At 36.3% G+C, this 18,651-nt stretch overlaps 1 protein-coding gene across 10 annotated transcripts in view; it reads right to left on the bottom strand.

Moving 5' to 3' along the window:
* Window positions 1-18,651, bottom strand: part of ZRANB3 (zinc finger RANBP2-type containing 3) — a 338,626-nt gene that overhangs the window by 137,244 nt on the left and 182,731 nt on the right. For 6 of the 10 annotated variants that reach the window (XM_082689300.1, XM_082689306.1, XM_082689302.1 and 3 more), the window contains 2 exons: window positions 14,860-15,091; window positions 11,673-11,758 (listed from right to left, as the gene is read on the bottom strand). In XM_082689300.1, coding sequence (XP_082545426.1) covers window positions 11,673-11,758; window positions 14,860-15,091 — 318 coding nt within the window. Of the gene's footprint in view, window positions 1-6,472; window positions 6,565-11,672; window positions 11,759-14,859; window positions 15,092-18,651 lie in introns of those variants that run through there. The other 4 variants (XM_082689309.1, XM_082689308.1, XM_082689307.1 and 1 more) reach the window with 2 other exon arrangements.

An 18,651-nucleotide genomic window follows, 5' to 3' on the forward strand; every position in this document is an offset into this window, starting at 1 on the left:
GCCTTCAGCTCAGGTCATGATCTCAAGGTCCTGGAATCGAGCCTTGGGCTCTCTGCTCAGTGGCGAGCCTGCTTCCTCCTCTCTCCCTCTCTGCCTGCCTCTTTGCCTAGTAGTGATCTCTGTCTGTCCAATAAATAAATAAAATCTTAAAAAATAAAAATAAATAAAAAAAGACTAAACTTGTACATCTAGTCATGTTTGTGCCTTTCATGTTTTAAAATCCCACGATGAGAGGCTAGGGGGCAGGAGTTACTGTTTAATGTCTGGGATGATGAATAAGTTCTGGAGGTGGATGATAGTGATGTTTGTATGACAATGTGAATGTACTTATAACACCTTCCAGTGCCTTCTTACTGCTATTCTGATGAAGAAAAAGACCCCATATAACATGATGCAGGCCTAACACCATTTTGTCCTAAGACTCTCTTCTCTTAGTTCAAGAATATTCATATGACCTAGACTACTTTTAGTTTCTCAAAGGCCTAGCAGTCTCTCTGGTTCTCAGGCTGAGCATACAAATTCCTCGTTCTGGAATGCAAATAGCTACCACTTACTCACAGGATGCCCCTTCTGTCCCCTGTGACTTGCTAGTTCACTCTTTTAAACCCTGCTGTAACACCCTTGATACTTCTGCATTTACCACACTCATCACAACCATTATTACCTAGTTAGTGTTTGACTTGAGAACACAGTGAAGGTTGGAACTATGTAGGTCTTATTCTCTACTGCATATCTGATACATAAATAACACATGGCATGGAAAATAACAGATACCCTTTAAATATTTTTTGAATGAATGGATTAATCAAAATTAAACCATACTCCAGATGTAGGTTAAACAATGAGTGGAACAGAACCATCCCTTACTCTGAATGTTAACCTGAATAATACATCCCAATATTAATTTATTTTTATTAGTTTTCACAGTTGACTTCAATTTAGCCTAGGGTTATTCAAAACCAGAAGTCTTTTTTAACTAAATTAGTGATAAAAGGTGAGGATTTTTCAAATCCCTTCCACACAAGGCAGACTTTCCAAGCATAAGTGCAAGATTTGTCCTATTAATTTTTATCTAATTATTTTTCAAACTTATCTCTGCCATCCAGTATATTAACTATTTCTCTCAGATTTGAACCATTTGCAAATGGAATAGACCGGCCCTCTATTTAGCCCATGGATAAGACCATTATATGTGACAGTGCTAAGGACAAAGTAGTGCAATTCCATAAGAGACATTTCTTGAAGCTGACATGACCTATTAATTAACACTTTTGGAAAATGGCTATAAATACCTTTAATATGTATTATCATTCAGCATTTCCTCCTCTCATAAAAATTTAGACAACTATTTCTCCTAAGAGGTGGAAATGGCACAAAATATCAGCAGTAAAGAAATTTTAATTTTCATAAAAATATGCTGAGATATTCTTAACCTTTAAGCATGACATCAAGGAGGACAAATTTGTCTTCCCATAGCAAGCCTTTTGAAGATGGCTGCTGATAACAGAATGCCTCACTGGATTACCTATGTATCCTCTTTTTCTGTGTAAAGTTGCCATTCCTGAGGTCTTTCCTATTGTCAGGAAACATGAGAAAAAAATGCAAGATGAAGTCAAATATTAGGCAAATCATTTAATGTTACCAGGTAATAATCATGTTGCCAGGTAATAAAGTGGGGATGAGGAGGATTGGGTGATCTGTAAAGTCTTTCCTAGCTCTGATGTGCTAATGGTTGACAACTGAATGTGCTGCTTTATCCAAATAATATTTGCATTTATAGCATCCTCTAAATATAATGCAGTAGAGTGAATGATGTAAATAATTATGGACATGGGATGTTCTGGTTGAATTATATTTTCTTTGTGTCTCTCAAATCAAACCAGATAAATAGTTACCTATACCTACACTTCTCATCTCTAAGCCACATTTGTATTAGTATACTTCTGTTTGATCATGTATGTATGAAATAAACCTTATAAAGTTGTACTTTTGCTTAAGCTTCATTTAACTTCATTTGGATACAGTCATGATATTTCAAATATAAAATATGGGCATAGAACTGAATAAGTAACCAAAATTTGCTTCCTACAAAATTATAGTGTGAAAATGACATCTTCATGAAAGGAAAACATTATGGAAAAAATTTAACATTCCAAAGAAACTTAAAATGCCAGGAAGTGCCTTGATCTGAATCAGAGTCTATGATACCATACTGGTTTGAAGGTAATGAAGAAAAGGAGTAACATAAAAATTTTTAAAATGGAATCTGGAAGAAAATATCTTTTGAGAAACATAATAATAATCTTAAAATGGTTTCCTCTAGTAAACAGAAAAAAGAACACAATCTCTCCCATCATAAATCATTTCCAAAATATAAATTTTTCTTTGAAACAGGATGTGTTTTGATAATCAAGAAAGGGACAATTACACACTTCTATTGTCATATGAAAGTAAATCAGAAAAGATGGAATGTTTTCTGATCATTTAGGAGTTCCTACTCCCCAAGGATAAATTCAATTAATATGTTTGTTTTATATAAGCAAACTTTTGGCATTTATAGTCTGCAAAAATTGTAACAAAAAGCTTCCTAACAATATGTAGGATCATGTCTTTTTGGCATTATATCTTAAAACTATTTATTATTATTTATGTATAGAAAGACAATTTATTTTTTAATAGTAACTTTGTGCTAGGACATCTTAATAAATTCCCTTTTGTGCAAAAGAAAATCCCCTCAGGTCTTCCAAATAAACAATATCAGCTGAAAATAATGATAATTTTGCCTTTTTCTTCCTAATTTTTACCTTTTTGGAGGTAATTAAACTGATTATTGCTACCCAAATAAAGTAAACTCTGATGCCAATGAACATCCTTGCTCCGGATTTAAAGTTTCATATGATACAGTGACTTTGAATACGGAACACATAAACACATATACCTTAAGATGACTAAAAACCACATATTCATGGATTGGAAGAATTAATCTTGTTTTAATGTCCACACTAAACAAAGCAATCTACGGAATCAATATAATCCCTACTACAAACTAATGATATTTTTCGCAGGACTAGGATAATCCTTTTTTTAAAAAAAGATTTTATTTATTTATTTCACAGAGATCACAAGTGGGCAGAGAGGCAGGCAGAGAGAGAGGAAGGGAAGCAGGCTCCCTGCTGAGCAGAGAGCCTGACGCAGGGATGGATCCCAGGACCCTGGGATCATAACCTGAGCCAAAGGTAGAGGCTCTAACCCACTAAGCCACCCAGGTGCCTCAGGGCTAGGATAATCCTAAAATTCATATGGAATCACAAAAGACCTGGAATAGCTAAAGCAACCTTGGAAAAAAAAAAAAAAAGAATAAAGCCAGAGGTATCACAATACCTGATTTCATGATATAATACAAAGATACAGGATTCAGAGAATATGTCACTGGCACAAAAACAAACACATAGATTAATGGAATGGGATAGAGAACCCAGAAATAAACCCATGCTTACATGGTCAACTAGTTTATAACAAAGGGGACAAGAATATATGATGAGGCTAAAGACAGTTTTTTCAATAAATGGTGTTATGAAAACTGGACAGCTACATGCAAAAAAAATGAAAATGGAATACTTTCTGAAACCATACACAAAAATAAAATTAAAATGGATTAAAGACCTAAATGTGAGACCTTAAACCATAAAATTCCTACAAGAAAACAGAAGCAGTAATCTTTCAGACATCACCCTTAGCAACACATTTATGTACTGTCTCTTTAGGCAAGGGAATAAAAGCGAAAATAAACTATTGGGACTACACCAAACTAAAAAACTTCTGCAAAGCAAGCTATCAACAAATAAAAAGGCAACCTGGAGAATGGGGAAAGATATTTGCCAGTGATATAGCCAATAAGGGTTAATATCTACAATATATTAGGACTTACAAAACTCAATACCAAAAAAGCAAACAACGTGATTAAAAAATGGCCAGAGGATCTGAACATTTTCCCAAAGAAATACATATAGCCAATAGACACATGGAAAGATGCTCAATCAACATTGCTAATTATCAAGGAAATGCAAATCTGAATGTGCTGCCTTCTCCAAATTATATTTGTATTTACAGCTTCCTCTAAATATAACTCAGTCAGAATGGCTAGTATGAAAAGAAATAACAAGTGTTGTCAAGGATGTGGAGAAAAGGAATCCCGTGCACACTGTTACTGGGAATGTAAATTGATGCAACCGCTATGGAAAACAATATGGAAGTTCCTTATAAAATTTAAAAAGAGAAATAACATTTGATCCAGCAATTTCATTAGTGGGTATTTACCCAAAGAAAACAAAAACACTAATTCAAAATATACATGAACCCCTTTGTTTACAATAGCATCATTTACAATAGCCAAATTACGGAAGCAGCCCAAGTGTGCACTGATAGATGAACGGATAAAAAAGATGTGGTATATAAATATAAGAAATAACCATCATCCATAAAAAGGAATGGTATCTTGCCATTTAAGACAAAATGGATGGACCTAGAGGGTATTATGGTAAGTGAAATAAGACAGAGAAAGAGGGGCGCCTGGGTGGCTCAGTTGGTTGGACGACTGCCTTCGGCTCAGGTCATGATCCTGGAGTCCCGGGATCGAGTCCCGCATCAGGCTCCCAGCTCCATGGGGAGTCTGCTTCTCCCTCTGACCTCCTCACTCATGTTCTCTCTCACTGTCTCTCTCTCACTGTCTCTCTCTCAAATAAATAAATAAAATCTTTAAAAAAAAAATAAGACAGAGAAAGAAAAACACCATATGATTTAACTTATATGTGGAATCTAAAAAAAATAATGAACAAACAAACAAACAAACTAAACACAATCTTAAACACAGGGAACAAACTGGTAATTGCCAGGGTGGAGTGGAGGTGGGGAAGTTGAGTAAAATAGGTAAAGGGGATTAAGAAGTAGAATTTTTCAGGGGCGCCTGGGTGGCTCAGTGGGTTAAGCCGCTGCCTTTGGCTCAGGTCATGATCCCAGGGTTCTGGGATCGAGTCCCACATCGGGCTCTCTGCTCAGCAGGGAGCCTGCTTCCTCCTCTCTCTCTCTCTCTCTCTCTCTCTCTCTGCCTGCCTCTCTGCCTGCCTCTCTGCCTGCTTGTGGTCTCTCTCTGTCAAATGAATAAATAAAATCTTTAAAAAAAAAAAAAAAGAAGTAGAATTTTTCAGTTATAGAATAAATAAGACATGGAGATGAAAAGCACAGTATATGGAATAAAATCAATAACATTGTAATAAGTTGAATGGTGACAGATGGTCACTATAATTACTGTGGTAAGCACTGAGAAATGTACAGAATTGTCAAATAACTATGTTGTAGACCTGAAATTAATTTATCATCGTATGTCAACTATACTTCAATAATTTAAAAATTATAAATATTATAAAAGGATGGATGTTGAATTTGATCAAATTACATCTCAGCATATATGAAGATGATATAATTAAGTTTTTTCCTTTTCATTAGTAATGACTATATTAATACATTTTCTAATATTAAACTATACTTGCTGATATGACTTCCATTTGCATCTGGTTAACATTAGGTCTTTCATGAGTTTCCGATCTATATTACGGATTTCTACGTTTATAATTTTAAGTAAAAAGGACCTTTTTTTTGTTATGATATCTGATTTTGCTATCAGTGTTAAATGCCTTCATACAAACAATATGGAAGGACTCTTTCTATCTCTGTGTTCTAAAGCCCTTAAAAAGCATCAAAACATACTAGGGTTACTTTAAAAAGTTGTAGAAAGGGGGGCGCCTGAGTGGCTCAGTTGGTTGAACAACTGCCTTCAGCTCAGGTCATGATCCCAGACTTCCAGGATCGAGTCCCGCATTGGGTTCTTAGCTACTTGGGGAATCTGCTTCTCCCTCTGACCCTCTCCTCTCTCATGCTCTCTCTCACTCATTCTCACCCAAATAAATAAATAAAATCTTAAAAAAAAAAAAGTTGTAGAAAGGATAAAGGAACACACACACACACACACACACTGGGAAAAATGTGAGGGACTTTTATTATAGACAGAGAGCTGATTTCTATATTATATAATATATAGCTATCCTAAGGGCAGCTATGGGGAAGAGATTCCTTATGTACAAAGAAGGTTCCATCAGAGTAACATCAGACCTGTCCACAGACCTGGCAAGCTAGAAAGGGCTGGGAAGACATATTCAGGGCACTAAATGAGAAGAATATGCAGCCAAGAATACTATCCAGCAAGGCTGACATTCAAAATGGATGGAGAGATAAAGAGCTTCCAAGACCGGCAAGGTTTAAAAGGGTATGTGACCACCAAGCCGGCAATACAAGAAATATTAAGGGGGTTTCTATAAAAAGAAGAAAGAACCCAAGAATGGACATAGAACAAAAACTTACAGAGACAATCTATAGAAACAAGGACTTCACAGGCAACACGATGTCAATAAAAACTAACCTTTCAATAATCACCCTCAATGTGAATGGTCTAAATGCTCCCATAAATCAGCATAGGGTTGCAGACTGGATGAAACAGGACCCGTCCATATGCTGTCTACAAGAGATACATTTGGAACCTAGAAATACAACCAGATTGAAAATGAAGGGATGGAGAACTATCTTTCATGCCAAGGGGCCTCAAAAGAAAGCTGGGGTAGCGATTCTCATATCAGATAAATTAGATTTTAAGCTAAAGACTGTATGTAGTCAGAGATACAGAAGGACACTACATCATTCTTAAAAGGTCTATCCACCAAGAAGATCTAACAATTGTAAATATTTAGGCCCCCCATATGGCAGCAGCCAACTACATAAGACAACTGTTATTCAAAATAAAGATTTATATTGATATGCATACATTAATTGTAGGGGATCTTAACATGCTACTCTCAGAAATAGATCATCCAAGCAGCAAATCAATAAAGAAACAAGAGCTTTGAATGACACATTGGACCAGATAGACTTCATAGTTATACACAGAATATTCCACCCTGAAACAACAGAATACTCATTCTTCTCGAGTGCACATGGAACTTTTTCCACAAGAGACCACATACTGGTTCACAAATCAGGGCTCAACTGATATCAAAAGACCGAGATTATTACCTGCATACTCAGACTACAATGCTTTGAAACTGCAACTCAATCACAAGTAAAAGTTTGGAAGGAATTCAAACACTTGAAAGCTAAAGACCATCCTGCTCAAGAATGTTTGGATCAACAGGAAATCAAAGAAGAACTTAAACAATTCATGGAAACCAATAAGATTGAACACACATCGGTCCTAAACCTGTGGGATATGGAAAAGGCAGTCCTAAGGGGGAAATACATAGACATACATCCAAGCGTCCCTCAAAAAAACTGAAAAATCCCGAATACACCAGCTCTCTTTACACCTTAAGGAACTGGAAAATCAACAACAAATTAAGCCAACCCCACAAACAAGAAGGGAAATAATCAAGATTAGAACAGATACCAATGAGTTAGAAACTAGAGATATGGTAGAACACATCAATAAAACTAGAAGCTGGTTCTCTGAAAGAATTAATAAGATCGATAAGCCACTGGCCAAACTAATCCAAAAGTAAAGATAGAGGACCCAAATTAATAAAATTATAAATGAAAGGGTAGAGATAATGACTAACACCAAAAAAATAGAAGCAATCATCAGAAATTATTATTAACATTGATATGCCAATTAGTTAAGCAACCAAGAAAAAAATGGATACATCTACGGAAACCTATAAACTACCAAGACTGAAATGGAAGAAACTGACAACTGAATAGACCAATATCTACTAAAGATTGAAACAGTGATCAAAACCTCCCAAAAAACAAGAGCCCAGGACCTGACAGATTCCCTGGGGAATTCTACCAAACATTCAAAGAAGAAATAATACCTATTCTTTTGAAGCTGTTTCAAAAAATAGAAACAAAGGGAAAACTTCCAGATTCTTTCTATGAAGCCAGCATTACCCTGATCCCCAAACCAGGCAAAGACCCCATCAAAAAGGATAATTTCAGACCAATATCCCTGATGAATATGGATGCCAATATTCTCAACAAGATCCTAGTTAATAGGACAGAACAGTACATTAAAAAGATTATCCACCATGACCAGGTAGGATTTATCCCTGGGATGCAAGGGCAGTTCAAGATTCACAAATCAATCAGTGTGATAGAAGAAATTAATAACAGAAGAGAGAAGAACCACACGGTCCTTTCAATTGAGGCAGAAGAAGCATTTGACAAAATCCAGCATCCATTTCTGATTTAAACTCTTCAAAGTATATGGGTAGAGGGAACATTCCTCAATTTTATAAAATCTATCTATGAAAAACCCACAGCGAATATCATTCTCTCTGGGGAAAAGTTGACAGCCTTCCCTTTGAGATCAGGAACACGACAAGGATGCCCACTCTCACCACTCTTGTTCAACATAGTACTAGAAGTCCTAGCAACAATGATCAGATAACAAAAAGAAATAAAAGGTATTCAAATTGGCAATGAAGAAGTCAAACTGTCTTTGCAGATGACATGATATTTTATATGGAAAACCCAAAAGACTCCACCCCTAAACTACTAGAACTCATACAGCAATTCAGTAATATGGCAGGATACAAAATCAATGCAAAGGAATCAGTTGCTTTCTTATTCACTAACAATGAAAATACAGAAAGGAATATTATAATACTATAATACTATAGCTATAATGCTATATAATATAATGCTATAATACTATAGCACCAAGAATCATAAGATACCTGGGAATAAACCTAACCAAAGAGGTAAAGGATCTGTACTCAAGGAACTACAGAACACTCATGAAAGAAACTGAAGACACAAAAAGATGGAAAAACAGTCCATGCTCTGGATCGGAAGAATAAACATTGTTAAAGTGTCTATACTGCCCAGAGCAATCTATATGCTCAATGCCACCCTGAACAAAATTCCACCAGAATTTTTCAAAGTGCTGGAACAAACAATCCTAGAATTTGTATGGAACCAGAAAAGTCTCCAAATTGCCAAGGAAAGTTGAAAAAGAAAAAACTGGGGCAATCACATTGGCTGATTTCAAGCTTTACTACAAAGCTGTGATCACCAAGACAGTATGGTACTGGTACAAAAATAGACAAACAAGTGGAACAGAGAGTCCAGATATGGACCTGCAAGTCTTCGGTCAAATAATCTTCGACAAAGCAGGAAAATATATCCAGTGGAAAAAAGACAGTCTCTTTAATAAATGGTGCTGGGAAAATTAGACAGCTATGAATAGAAGAATGAAACTTGACCATTTTCTTACACCATACACAAAGCTAAACTCAAAATGTATACAAGACCTCAGCGTGAGGCAGGAATCTAACAAAATCCTGGAGAACATAGGCAGTAACCTCTTTTTTTTTTTTTTTTAAGATTTTATTTATTTATTTGACAGACAGAGATCACAGGTAGGCAGAGAGGCAAGCAGAGAGAGAGGAGGAAGCAGGCTCCCTGCAGAGCAGAGAGCCCAATGCGGGGCTCGATCCCAGGACCCTGGGATCATGACCTGAGCCGAAGGCAGAGGCTTTAACCTACTGAGCCACCCAGGCGCCCCAGGCAGTAACCTCTTTGACACTGGCCACAGCAACTTCTTTCAAGACATGTCTCCAAATGCAAAAGAAACAAAAGTGAAAATGAACTTTTAGGACTTCATCAAGATCAAAATCTTCTGCACAGCAAAGGAAACAGTCAACAAAGGAAACAGTCAACAAAACAAAGAGGCAACCCAGGAATGGGAGAAGACATTCATAAATGACACTATAGACAAAGGGCTGATAGTCAAGATCTATAAAGAACTCCTCAAAATCAACACTCAAAAAACAGATAGTTGCGTCAAAAAATGGGCAGAAGACATGAACAGACACTGCTCCAAAGAAGACATAAAAATGGCAAACAGACACATGAAAAAATGTTCATCATCATTAGCCATCAGGGAGATTCAAATCAAAACCACAGTGAGATACCACCATACACCAGTTAGAACGGCCAAAATTAAACAGACAGTAAACAACAAGTGTTGGAGAGGATGCAGAGAAAGGGGAACCCTCCTACATTGTTGGTGGGAATGCAAGCTGGTACAGCCACTCTGGAAAACAGCATGGGGGTTCCTCAGAAAGTTGAAAATAGAGCTACCCTATGTCCCAGCAATCGCACTACTGGGTATTTACCCTGAAGATACAAATGTGATCCAAATGGGCACGTGCACCTGAATGTTTATAGCAGCAATGTCCACAATAGCCAAACTATGGAAAGAACCTAGATGTCCGTCAACAGATGAATGGATAAAGAAGATGTGAAATACACACACACACACACACACACACACACACACACACACACACACAATGGAATACTATGCAGCCATCAAAAGAAACAAAATCTTGCCATTTGCAATAACCTGGATGGAACTAGAGGGTATTATGCTGAGAGAAATAAGTCAATCAGAAAAAGACAATTATCAATATTATCTCTCTGATACGAGGAATTTGAGAGACAGGGCAGGGGGCTTGGGGGTAGGGAAGGAAAAAATGAAATAAGATGGGATTGAGAGGGAGACAAACCATAAGAGACTCTTAATCTCACAAAACAAACTGAGGGTTTGCTGGGGGCTAAGGGGTAGGGATAGTGTTGTTGGGTTATGGACATTGGGGAGGGTATGAGCTATTTCACAAACCTGTACCCCTGGGGAAAATAATACATTATATGTTAATAAAAATAATTTAAAAAAATTAAAAATAAAGCTACCCTATGACCCTGCAATTGCACTACTGGGTATTTACCCCAAGGATACAGATGTAGTGAAAAGAAGGGCATATGTACCCCAATGTTCATAGCAGCAATGGCCACAAACATCAAACTGTGGAAAGAACCAAGATACCCTTCAACAGATGAATGGATAAAGAAGATATGGTCCATATATACAATGTAATATTATGCCTCCATCAGAAAGGATAAATACCCAACTTTTGTATCAACATGGAGGGGGCTGGAGGAGATTATGTTCAGTGAAATAAGTCAAGCAGAAAAAGTCAATTATCGTATGGTTTCACTTACTTGTGGAGCATAAGGAATAAGGAGCATAAAGAATAGAAGGAAAGGAAAAGTGAATTGGGGGAAACTGGAAGGAGAGATGAAGCATGAGAGACTGTGGACTCTGAGAAACAAAACTGAGGGTTTTGGGGGGGGTGGGGAGATGGGGTGAGCCTGGTGGTTGGTATTAAAGAAGGCATGTATTGCATGGAGCACTGGGTGTGGTACATAAACAATGAATCTTGGAATACTGAAAAAATTTTTTTTAAAGATTTATTTATTTATTTGAGAGGGAGAGAGAGAGAGAGAGCGCACAAGCCCAAGGGGTTGGGGCAGAGGGAGAATAAGTCCCCCCTGCTGAGCAGGGAGCCTCATGTGGGGCTCGATCCCAGGACCCTGGGATCATGATCTGAGCCCAAGGCAGACACTTAACAGACTGAAGCACCCAGGAGCCCCACAAGATTTTACTTGAAGAAATTATTCCATAGCTACAAGTTTGAAAAGCACTGGAGCCAAGAATGATTAATAAAACTCTTATGTTCACAGTAAATATGTAAGAATTAAAATTTATAGAAAGTATTTTGTCATACCTGATATGTGCATTACAGTATCTTTTGGCATACTCAGTCCATGTTCCAAATTTTTGTGGAAAGAGAGCTTCAATCTGCATGAAAAGCTGTAACAATACAAGTGTTCTCAATATGTAGCAGTATTTTCAAGTAAATATTATCACTATGATAAATCTAGTTAAAAAAATAGCAAATAGTAATGTCTTCTTTTCCTCCATCCACCCATCTCTGCCATCCTATTCTTCAAGGGTAACTGCTATCTATACTTTTCTCTAGTATACATTTATATATTTTGCATGCCTACATAGGGAATATGTATATATTCTCTTTTATTCACATGAGGATGATATTATACATATAAAACTATGATTCTGCCCCCTAAAATATGTCTTAGACATCATTAGAGTACATCTATTTTTACTTAGTTTTGAAAAGTACCTAAGCAATGGTATTAGTATAATAAAGCACCATTTAAAGACTCATGGCAACCATTATTACACAGAAGTACTATAAGATATTTAAACAGTCTCTTGATCATGGACATATAGTGTATTTCTAGCTTTTATTCAATTATAAAAGTTAATAACTTCAGGTAAGTCTATGGGTGTGTATGTGTGCATTCATATATATGTAGGTATAGGTATATGTATCTACATCTCATTTATCAATCATTTATCTATTTATCCATCCATCCATTCACCCACTCACCCACCCACCAATCTGTATTTCCATAAGATGAGTCCGTAGGATATATTTTCAGAAATGAAATAGGAGGTTTAAAATATATGCTGTTTGAAGTTTGATGGATGCTACTGTGCTATATATTGTAAAAAGCAGGTCCCACCAATAGCATCATGAAATCTTTTCATTTTTATAACTTGAGCGGTTGCACATAGTAGTGTCTCACTGTTATTTTAATATACCTTTTTTGAAAGAGCTGCTTTAGTGAGAAACAATTCATATACCACTTTGATTATTCACCTTTGTAAAGTGTACAATTCAATGGCTGTTAGTATATTCACAAAATGCCTCAATCACCACTATCTAATTTTTTTAAAATTTATTTATTTGACAGAGGGATCACAAGTAAGCAGAGAGGCAGACAGAAAGAGAGAGGAGGAACAGACTCCCTGCCGAGCAGAGAGCCGAATGCAGGACTCGATCCCAGGACCCTGAGATCATGACCCGAGCTGAAGGCAGAGGCTTAACCCACCCAGCCACCCAGGCGCCCCACCACTATCTAATTCTTAAATATTTTTATCACAACAGGAACTCCATACCCATTACTAGACATTTCCTATTCTCCCTCTCCATCACACCCATGCTGTAGAATGTATCAGTATTTCATTCCTTTTTAAAGCTGCATTTTCATTATCCATTCATTAGTTATGGACACTGGCTTCTTTCTACTTTTTGGATATTATAAATAATGCTACTATGAACATCTGTATATAGTATTTTTGTGAATGTATGTTTTCAGTTCTTTGTGTATAAACTTAAAAATGGAATTCTACATCTTCTAGTAACTCTATTTTTAACTTTCTAAGTAATTGCCAGTATGTTTTCCAAGGAGTGAAATTTATAGCTATATATGTCTCTATTAAAAAAGAAAAAAAGACCTCAAAACAATTATCTAACTTTCTACCTAAGACACTGGGAACGAAAGAGTACACAAAACTCAAAACACACAAAAGGTGTAACATAATAAAGACTAGAATGGAAATAAACAACACAGAAAATGGAAAAACAACAGAAAAAATAATCAATGAAACCAAATAATTGGTTTTGGAAAGAACAAGAAAATTGACAAAATTATAGCTTAGACTAACCAAATTAAAAGAGAAACAGAGAAAAGACTCAAGTTACCAAAGTCAGAAATAAAAGAGGGGACATTACTATCAACCTCACAGAAATACCAAGGATTATAAGGGAATATTATGACCAACTGTATGCTAATAACTTAGATACCTTAGATAAAGTGGAAAAAAAACATAAAGTGTCAAAATGACTCAACAAGAAATATACAATCTGAATAGACATATATTCAGAGAAGAGACTGAATGATTAATTTTAAAACTATCCACGAAGAAAAACTCAGGCCCAGATGGCTTATCCACTAAATTCTACCAAACACTTAAAAAAGAAGTAATACCAATGTTTCACAAACTCCTTTTAGAAAAGAAAGAATACTTCCCACCTCATTCTGTGAAACCAGTATTGCCTTGTTACCAAATACAAAGATAAAACAATAAAACTACAGATCACTCTTATGAATATACACACAAAAATCTTCAACAAAATAAAGCAAAGTGAATTCAGAAACAAATAAAAAGAATGACATACAGTCAAGAGAGATTGATCATGGAATGTAAGGTTGGTCTAACATGTGAAAATGAATGAACATAATATACCCTATCAATAGCTATCTTCCATGGTTTGTTTACTAATCAGTAATAAAAATGGCTATTTTATGTTGAGTGCTTACCATGTGTTAGGGCACAGAGAAAGATACTTTCAAATCAGTATATCCTTTAACTCTTAAAACCCTACAAGACAAAAAGTACGTTTTTTCCTGACTCAGTGTCCATTAACGGAAAGGGCTTCTCTAAGGTTACAGCGACCCTTACAGACTCATAAGAATTTCATCCACCATTTCTTCTTTCCAACCCTTTAACTACTCCATACTCTACATAGCTCTTAGAGTGAGACTTTGTGCTCAGTGTGGAGCCCTAAGCAGGGCTCATCCCACAACCCTGAAATCATGACCGGAGCCAATACCAAGAGTCCAATGCTTAACTGACTGAGCCACCCAGGCACCCCTCAAACATGTACCTTAAATTAAAGGGGAAACAGAAGGAAGTTCTATAATGCAATTGCTAAGATACAAAATGGATTAAATTCCAATCCTAAGGAGCTTATAATGTCAAAGAAACTGGATAAATGAAGACTAAAAGCATATGAGATTCCACAAGAAAGCAAATGTGATTAATATTACACATGTATACTAAATATGAAAACCTTATACTGAAAGTAAAAACTTTTTTTATACATGCACAAGCACAGGTAAGGTTCACATGTAAACAGAGAAAACAATCATAGTAAAAAATGTATTTTATCATTAATAACCATCTAGAAATTCCCAGTGATGGTTTTTTTTGGGTGGGGCGAGAGATTCTTTTTTTAAGCCAAAATTTAAGGATTTTAATACCTCTTCAGGTCGTCCCAAAGCTGGAGTTCCTGTAAGAAGAATGGCTCGTTTGGCTTTCTGTATTATTGGCAATAGAATCTTGCTGCGGGCTGCATTCCTGGACTTCATGTAGTGTGATTCATCCACTATAACTACTTCGAACTTCTGAGTATTCAATGCATCTATCAGAGTCTCTGCATCTGTGGTTAAAAGACCATAACCCAGAACTGTCACTTTGCCAGTCGATATTCTCCTAGAAAGAAAAAGTATCTATGTAATTTAAAAATATTAATCAAGTAATCAAGTTATCATAAAACAACTCTTTGGGAAAGGAAAATAAAGAAAATAAGGGGAAAAGTAAAAGAGATGGTATTATACCGCTAAAATTAAAATTCTCTTAAGACTTGACAGTTTTCAGGTATGATTAGCCAGAATCTAAAATTTAAAGTTTTGGTTAACCAAAACTAAATATTGGTTAAATGCTCTTTGGAAGAGTTTGACATCCACAAAGCCACATTTTACTAGGATAAGGACATTATTATCTAAGAATATTTATTTCTAGAATCATGGATAAAAGGGATACTTAAATATTAGCTGACTATTCATTGAAGCCTTCCCACAAAGAGGATAGCAGTATTTTTCAAGCCTGGTGCTACTGGAATTTTGAAGACAATACTTAGTATTGCAAGGCTGTCCAGTGCACTGCAAGGCATTTCATATTCCTGGACTGTCACATTAAAGGCCAGCAGAGTGTATGAAATTGTGACAACAAAAATTCACTCGCTGAAGGGTGATCCAAAGCATGGGAATGAGGAATGGAGGATACAACTTTATGCAAACATTGGCCTAAGAGACTGCTCATATTTTGAACTACTTAATTATTCATATATCTATAGTATTTTATCCCAGACTGTAATGAAATTATTCTTGTACATATATATCTCCTTTGCTACTTCATAAAACTGATGAGGACAAAGAATGTGTCTCACTCGTCTTTGTATATATAGTGCTAGGCTCCTAATCAGTTTGTGGAATGAAATAACTAGATAAATAAATGCATTAATAATAAAACACATTAATTTTGCATTTTCTGTATCACAAGTAAAAATATAAAGGCTAGAGTCAATCTTCTGCAGCTCTGTACCCCTTAAGAGAAATGGCAGAGCTCCTAAATAGTACAACAACTGCATTCAAAAATTTTTAAATTTATTTATTTTTAAAGTTTTAATTCCAGTGTAGTTAACATACAGTGTTATATTAGTTTCAGGTATACAATACAGTGATTCTTGAATAATTTAAATAACATTTTTATTCTTTGTAAGCTATCTGGAACTGACTATAAAATCACCTCTTTCTGCTCTCTTTTTTTTTTAAGATTTTATTTATTTATTTGACAGAGAGAGATCACAAGTAGGCAGAGAGGCAGGCAGAGAGAGAAAGGGGGAAGCAGGTTCTCCGCGGAACAGAGAGCCTGATGCGGGGCTCAATCCCAGGACCCTGGGATCATGACCTGAGCCAAGGCAGAGGCTTTAACCCACTGAGCCACCCAGGCGCCCCAAGGTATGAGTACTCTTAATCACCTCAAACCTACCTCCCGTCTGATAAGCTTCTGTTTTTCTCTACAGGCAAGAGTCCATTTCTTGGTTTGTCTCTTTTTTCTCTCCTTATTCACTTGTTTTGTTTCTTAAATATCACATACAAGTGAGATCATGGATACTTGTCTTTCTCCGATTGGCTTATTTCACTTAGTATTATAATCTATAACATTGCAGGTTGGTATAAATGCAAGATTTCATTCATTTTTATAACAGAACAGTATCCCATTGTATGTGCACATATATACACACACCACACCCTCTTCATTCATTCATCCATCAGTTGGCACTTGGGCTGATTCCATAATTTGGGTATTGTAAATAATCCTGCAATAAACTAGGAGTGCATATATCCTTTGGAATTAGTGTTTTCATATTCTTAGGGGAAATACCCAGTAGTGCGATCATATGGTAGTTCTATTATTTTATTTTATTTATTTAAATTCAACTTAGTTAACATAAAGTATAGTATTGGTTTTAGGCATAGAATTTGATTCATCATTTATATATAACACCCAGGGCTCCTCCAAAAAGTGTCCTCTTTAATGCCTATTACCTATTTATCACATCCTCCCAGCCATCCCCCCTCCCTCAAGCCTCAGTTTCTTCTTTTTATTTAAGACTCTTTTATGGTTTGCTCCCTATCTGTTATCTTATTTTGTTTTTCCTTCCCTTCTTCTATATGTGCTGTTCCTTAAGTTCCACACATGAGTGAAATCATACAGTATTTTTTCCTCTGACTCCTTTTGCTTACCACAATACACTCTAGTTCTAGCTACGTTGTTGCAAATGGCAGCATTTCATTCTTTTAGATTGCTGAGTAATATTCCATTGTTTATACATATCACATCCTCTTTATCCATTCATCAGTCAATGGACATTTGGGCTCTTTCCATAATTTGGAATTTTTTTTTTAATATTTTACTTATTTATTTGACAGAGAGAAATCACAAGTAGATGGAGAGGCAGGCAGAGAGAGAGAGAGAGAGGGAAGCAGGCTCCCTGCTGAGCAGAGAGCCTGCTGCAGGACTCGATCCCAGGACCCTGAGATCATAACCTGAGCCGAAGGCAGCAGCTTAACCCACTGAGCCACCCAGGCGCCCCTGGAAATTTTTGATAGTGCTATTGTAAAGTTAGGGTGCATGTGCTCCTTTCAATTAGCATTTTTGTATCCTTGGATAAATACCTTGTAGTGCAATTGCTGGGTTGTAGGGTAATTCTGTTTTTAACCTTTTGAGGAACCTCCATATTGCTTTCCAGAATGGTTACACCAGTTTTCATTCCCACCAACAGTACAAAGGAGTTCCCCTTTCTCTGCATCCTCAACATCTGTTATTTCCTGAGTTGTTTATTTTAGCCGTTCTGACAGGTGTGAGGGTGGTATCTCATTGTGGTTTTGATTTGTATTTTCCTGATGGCAAATGATGTTGAACATTTTTTCATGTGTCTATTAGCCATCTGGATGTTTTCTTTGGAAAAGTGTCTATTCATGTCTTCCACCCAATTCTTAACTGCCAATTATTTGTTTTTTGGGGTACTGAGCTTGGTAAGTTCTTTAGAGATTTTAGATACTAGCCCTTTATCAGATACATCATTTGCAAATATCTTTTTCCATTCCATCAGTTGCCTTTTAGTTTTGTTAATTGTGTCCTTTGCTCTACAGAAGTTTTTATTCCTTTCCTGTGCAGAAGCTATTTATAAAACCAGCTGAACCGGTACTATACTCAACAACAGTGGTGAGAGTGTACATCCCCGCTGTATTCCTGACCTTAGGGGGAAAGCTCTCCGTTTTTTCCCACTGAGGATGATATTACCTGTGGGTCTTTTGTATATGGCCTTTATGATACTGAGATATATTCCTTCTACCTCTCCTCTCTTGAGGACTTTTATCAAGAAAGGATGCTATATTTTGTCGATACTTTTTCTGCACCTACTGAGAAGACATATGGTGCTTATTCTTTATTAATATAATGCCATTGATTGATCTGCGGATATTGAACCGCGTCTGCAGCCCAGAAATAAATCACCCTTGATTATGGTGAATATGTACTGTTGCATTCAGTTAGCTAGTATCTTGTTGAGAATTTTTGCATCCATGGTCATCAGGGATACTGGTCTGTAATTCTCCTTTTTAGTGGGGTCTTTGTCTTGTTTTGAGATCAAGGTGACGCTGGCCTCATTTAACGAGTTTAGAGTTTCCCCTCCATTTCTACTTTTT

This window comes from Mustela nivalis (assembly GCF_964662115.1).
Source record: "Mustela nivalis genome assembly, chromosome: 11".
In the NCBI taxonomy this organism is placed as follows: domain Eukaryota; kingdom Metazoa; phylum Chordata; class Mammalia; order Carnivora; family Mustelidae; genus Mustela; species Mustela nivalis.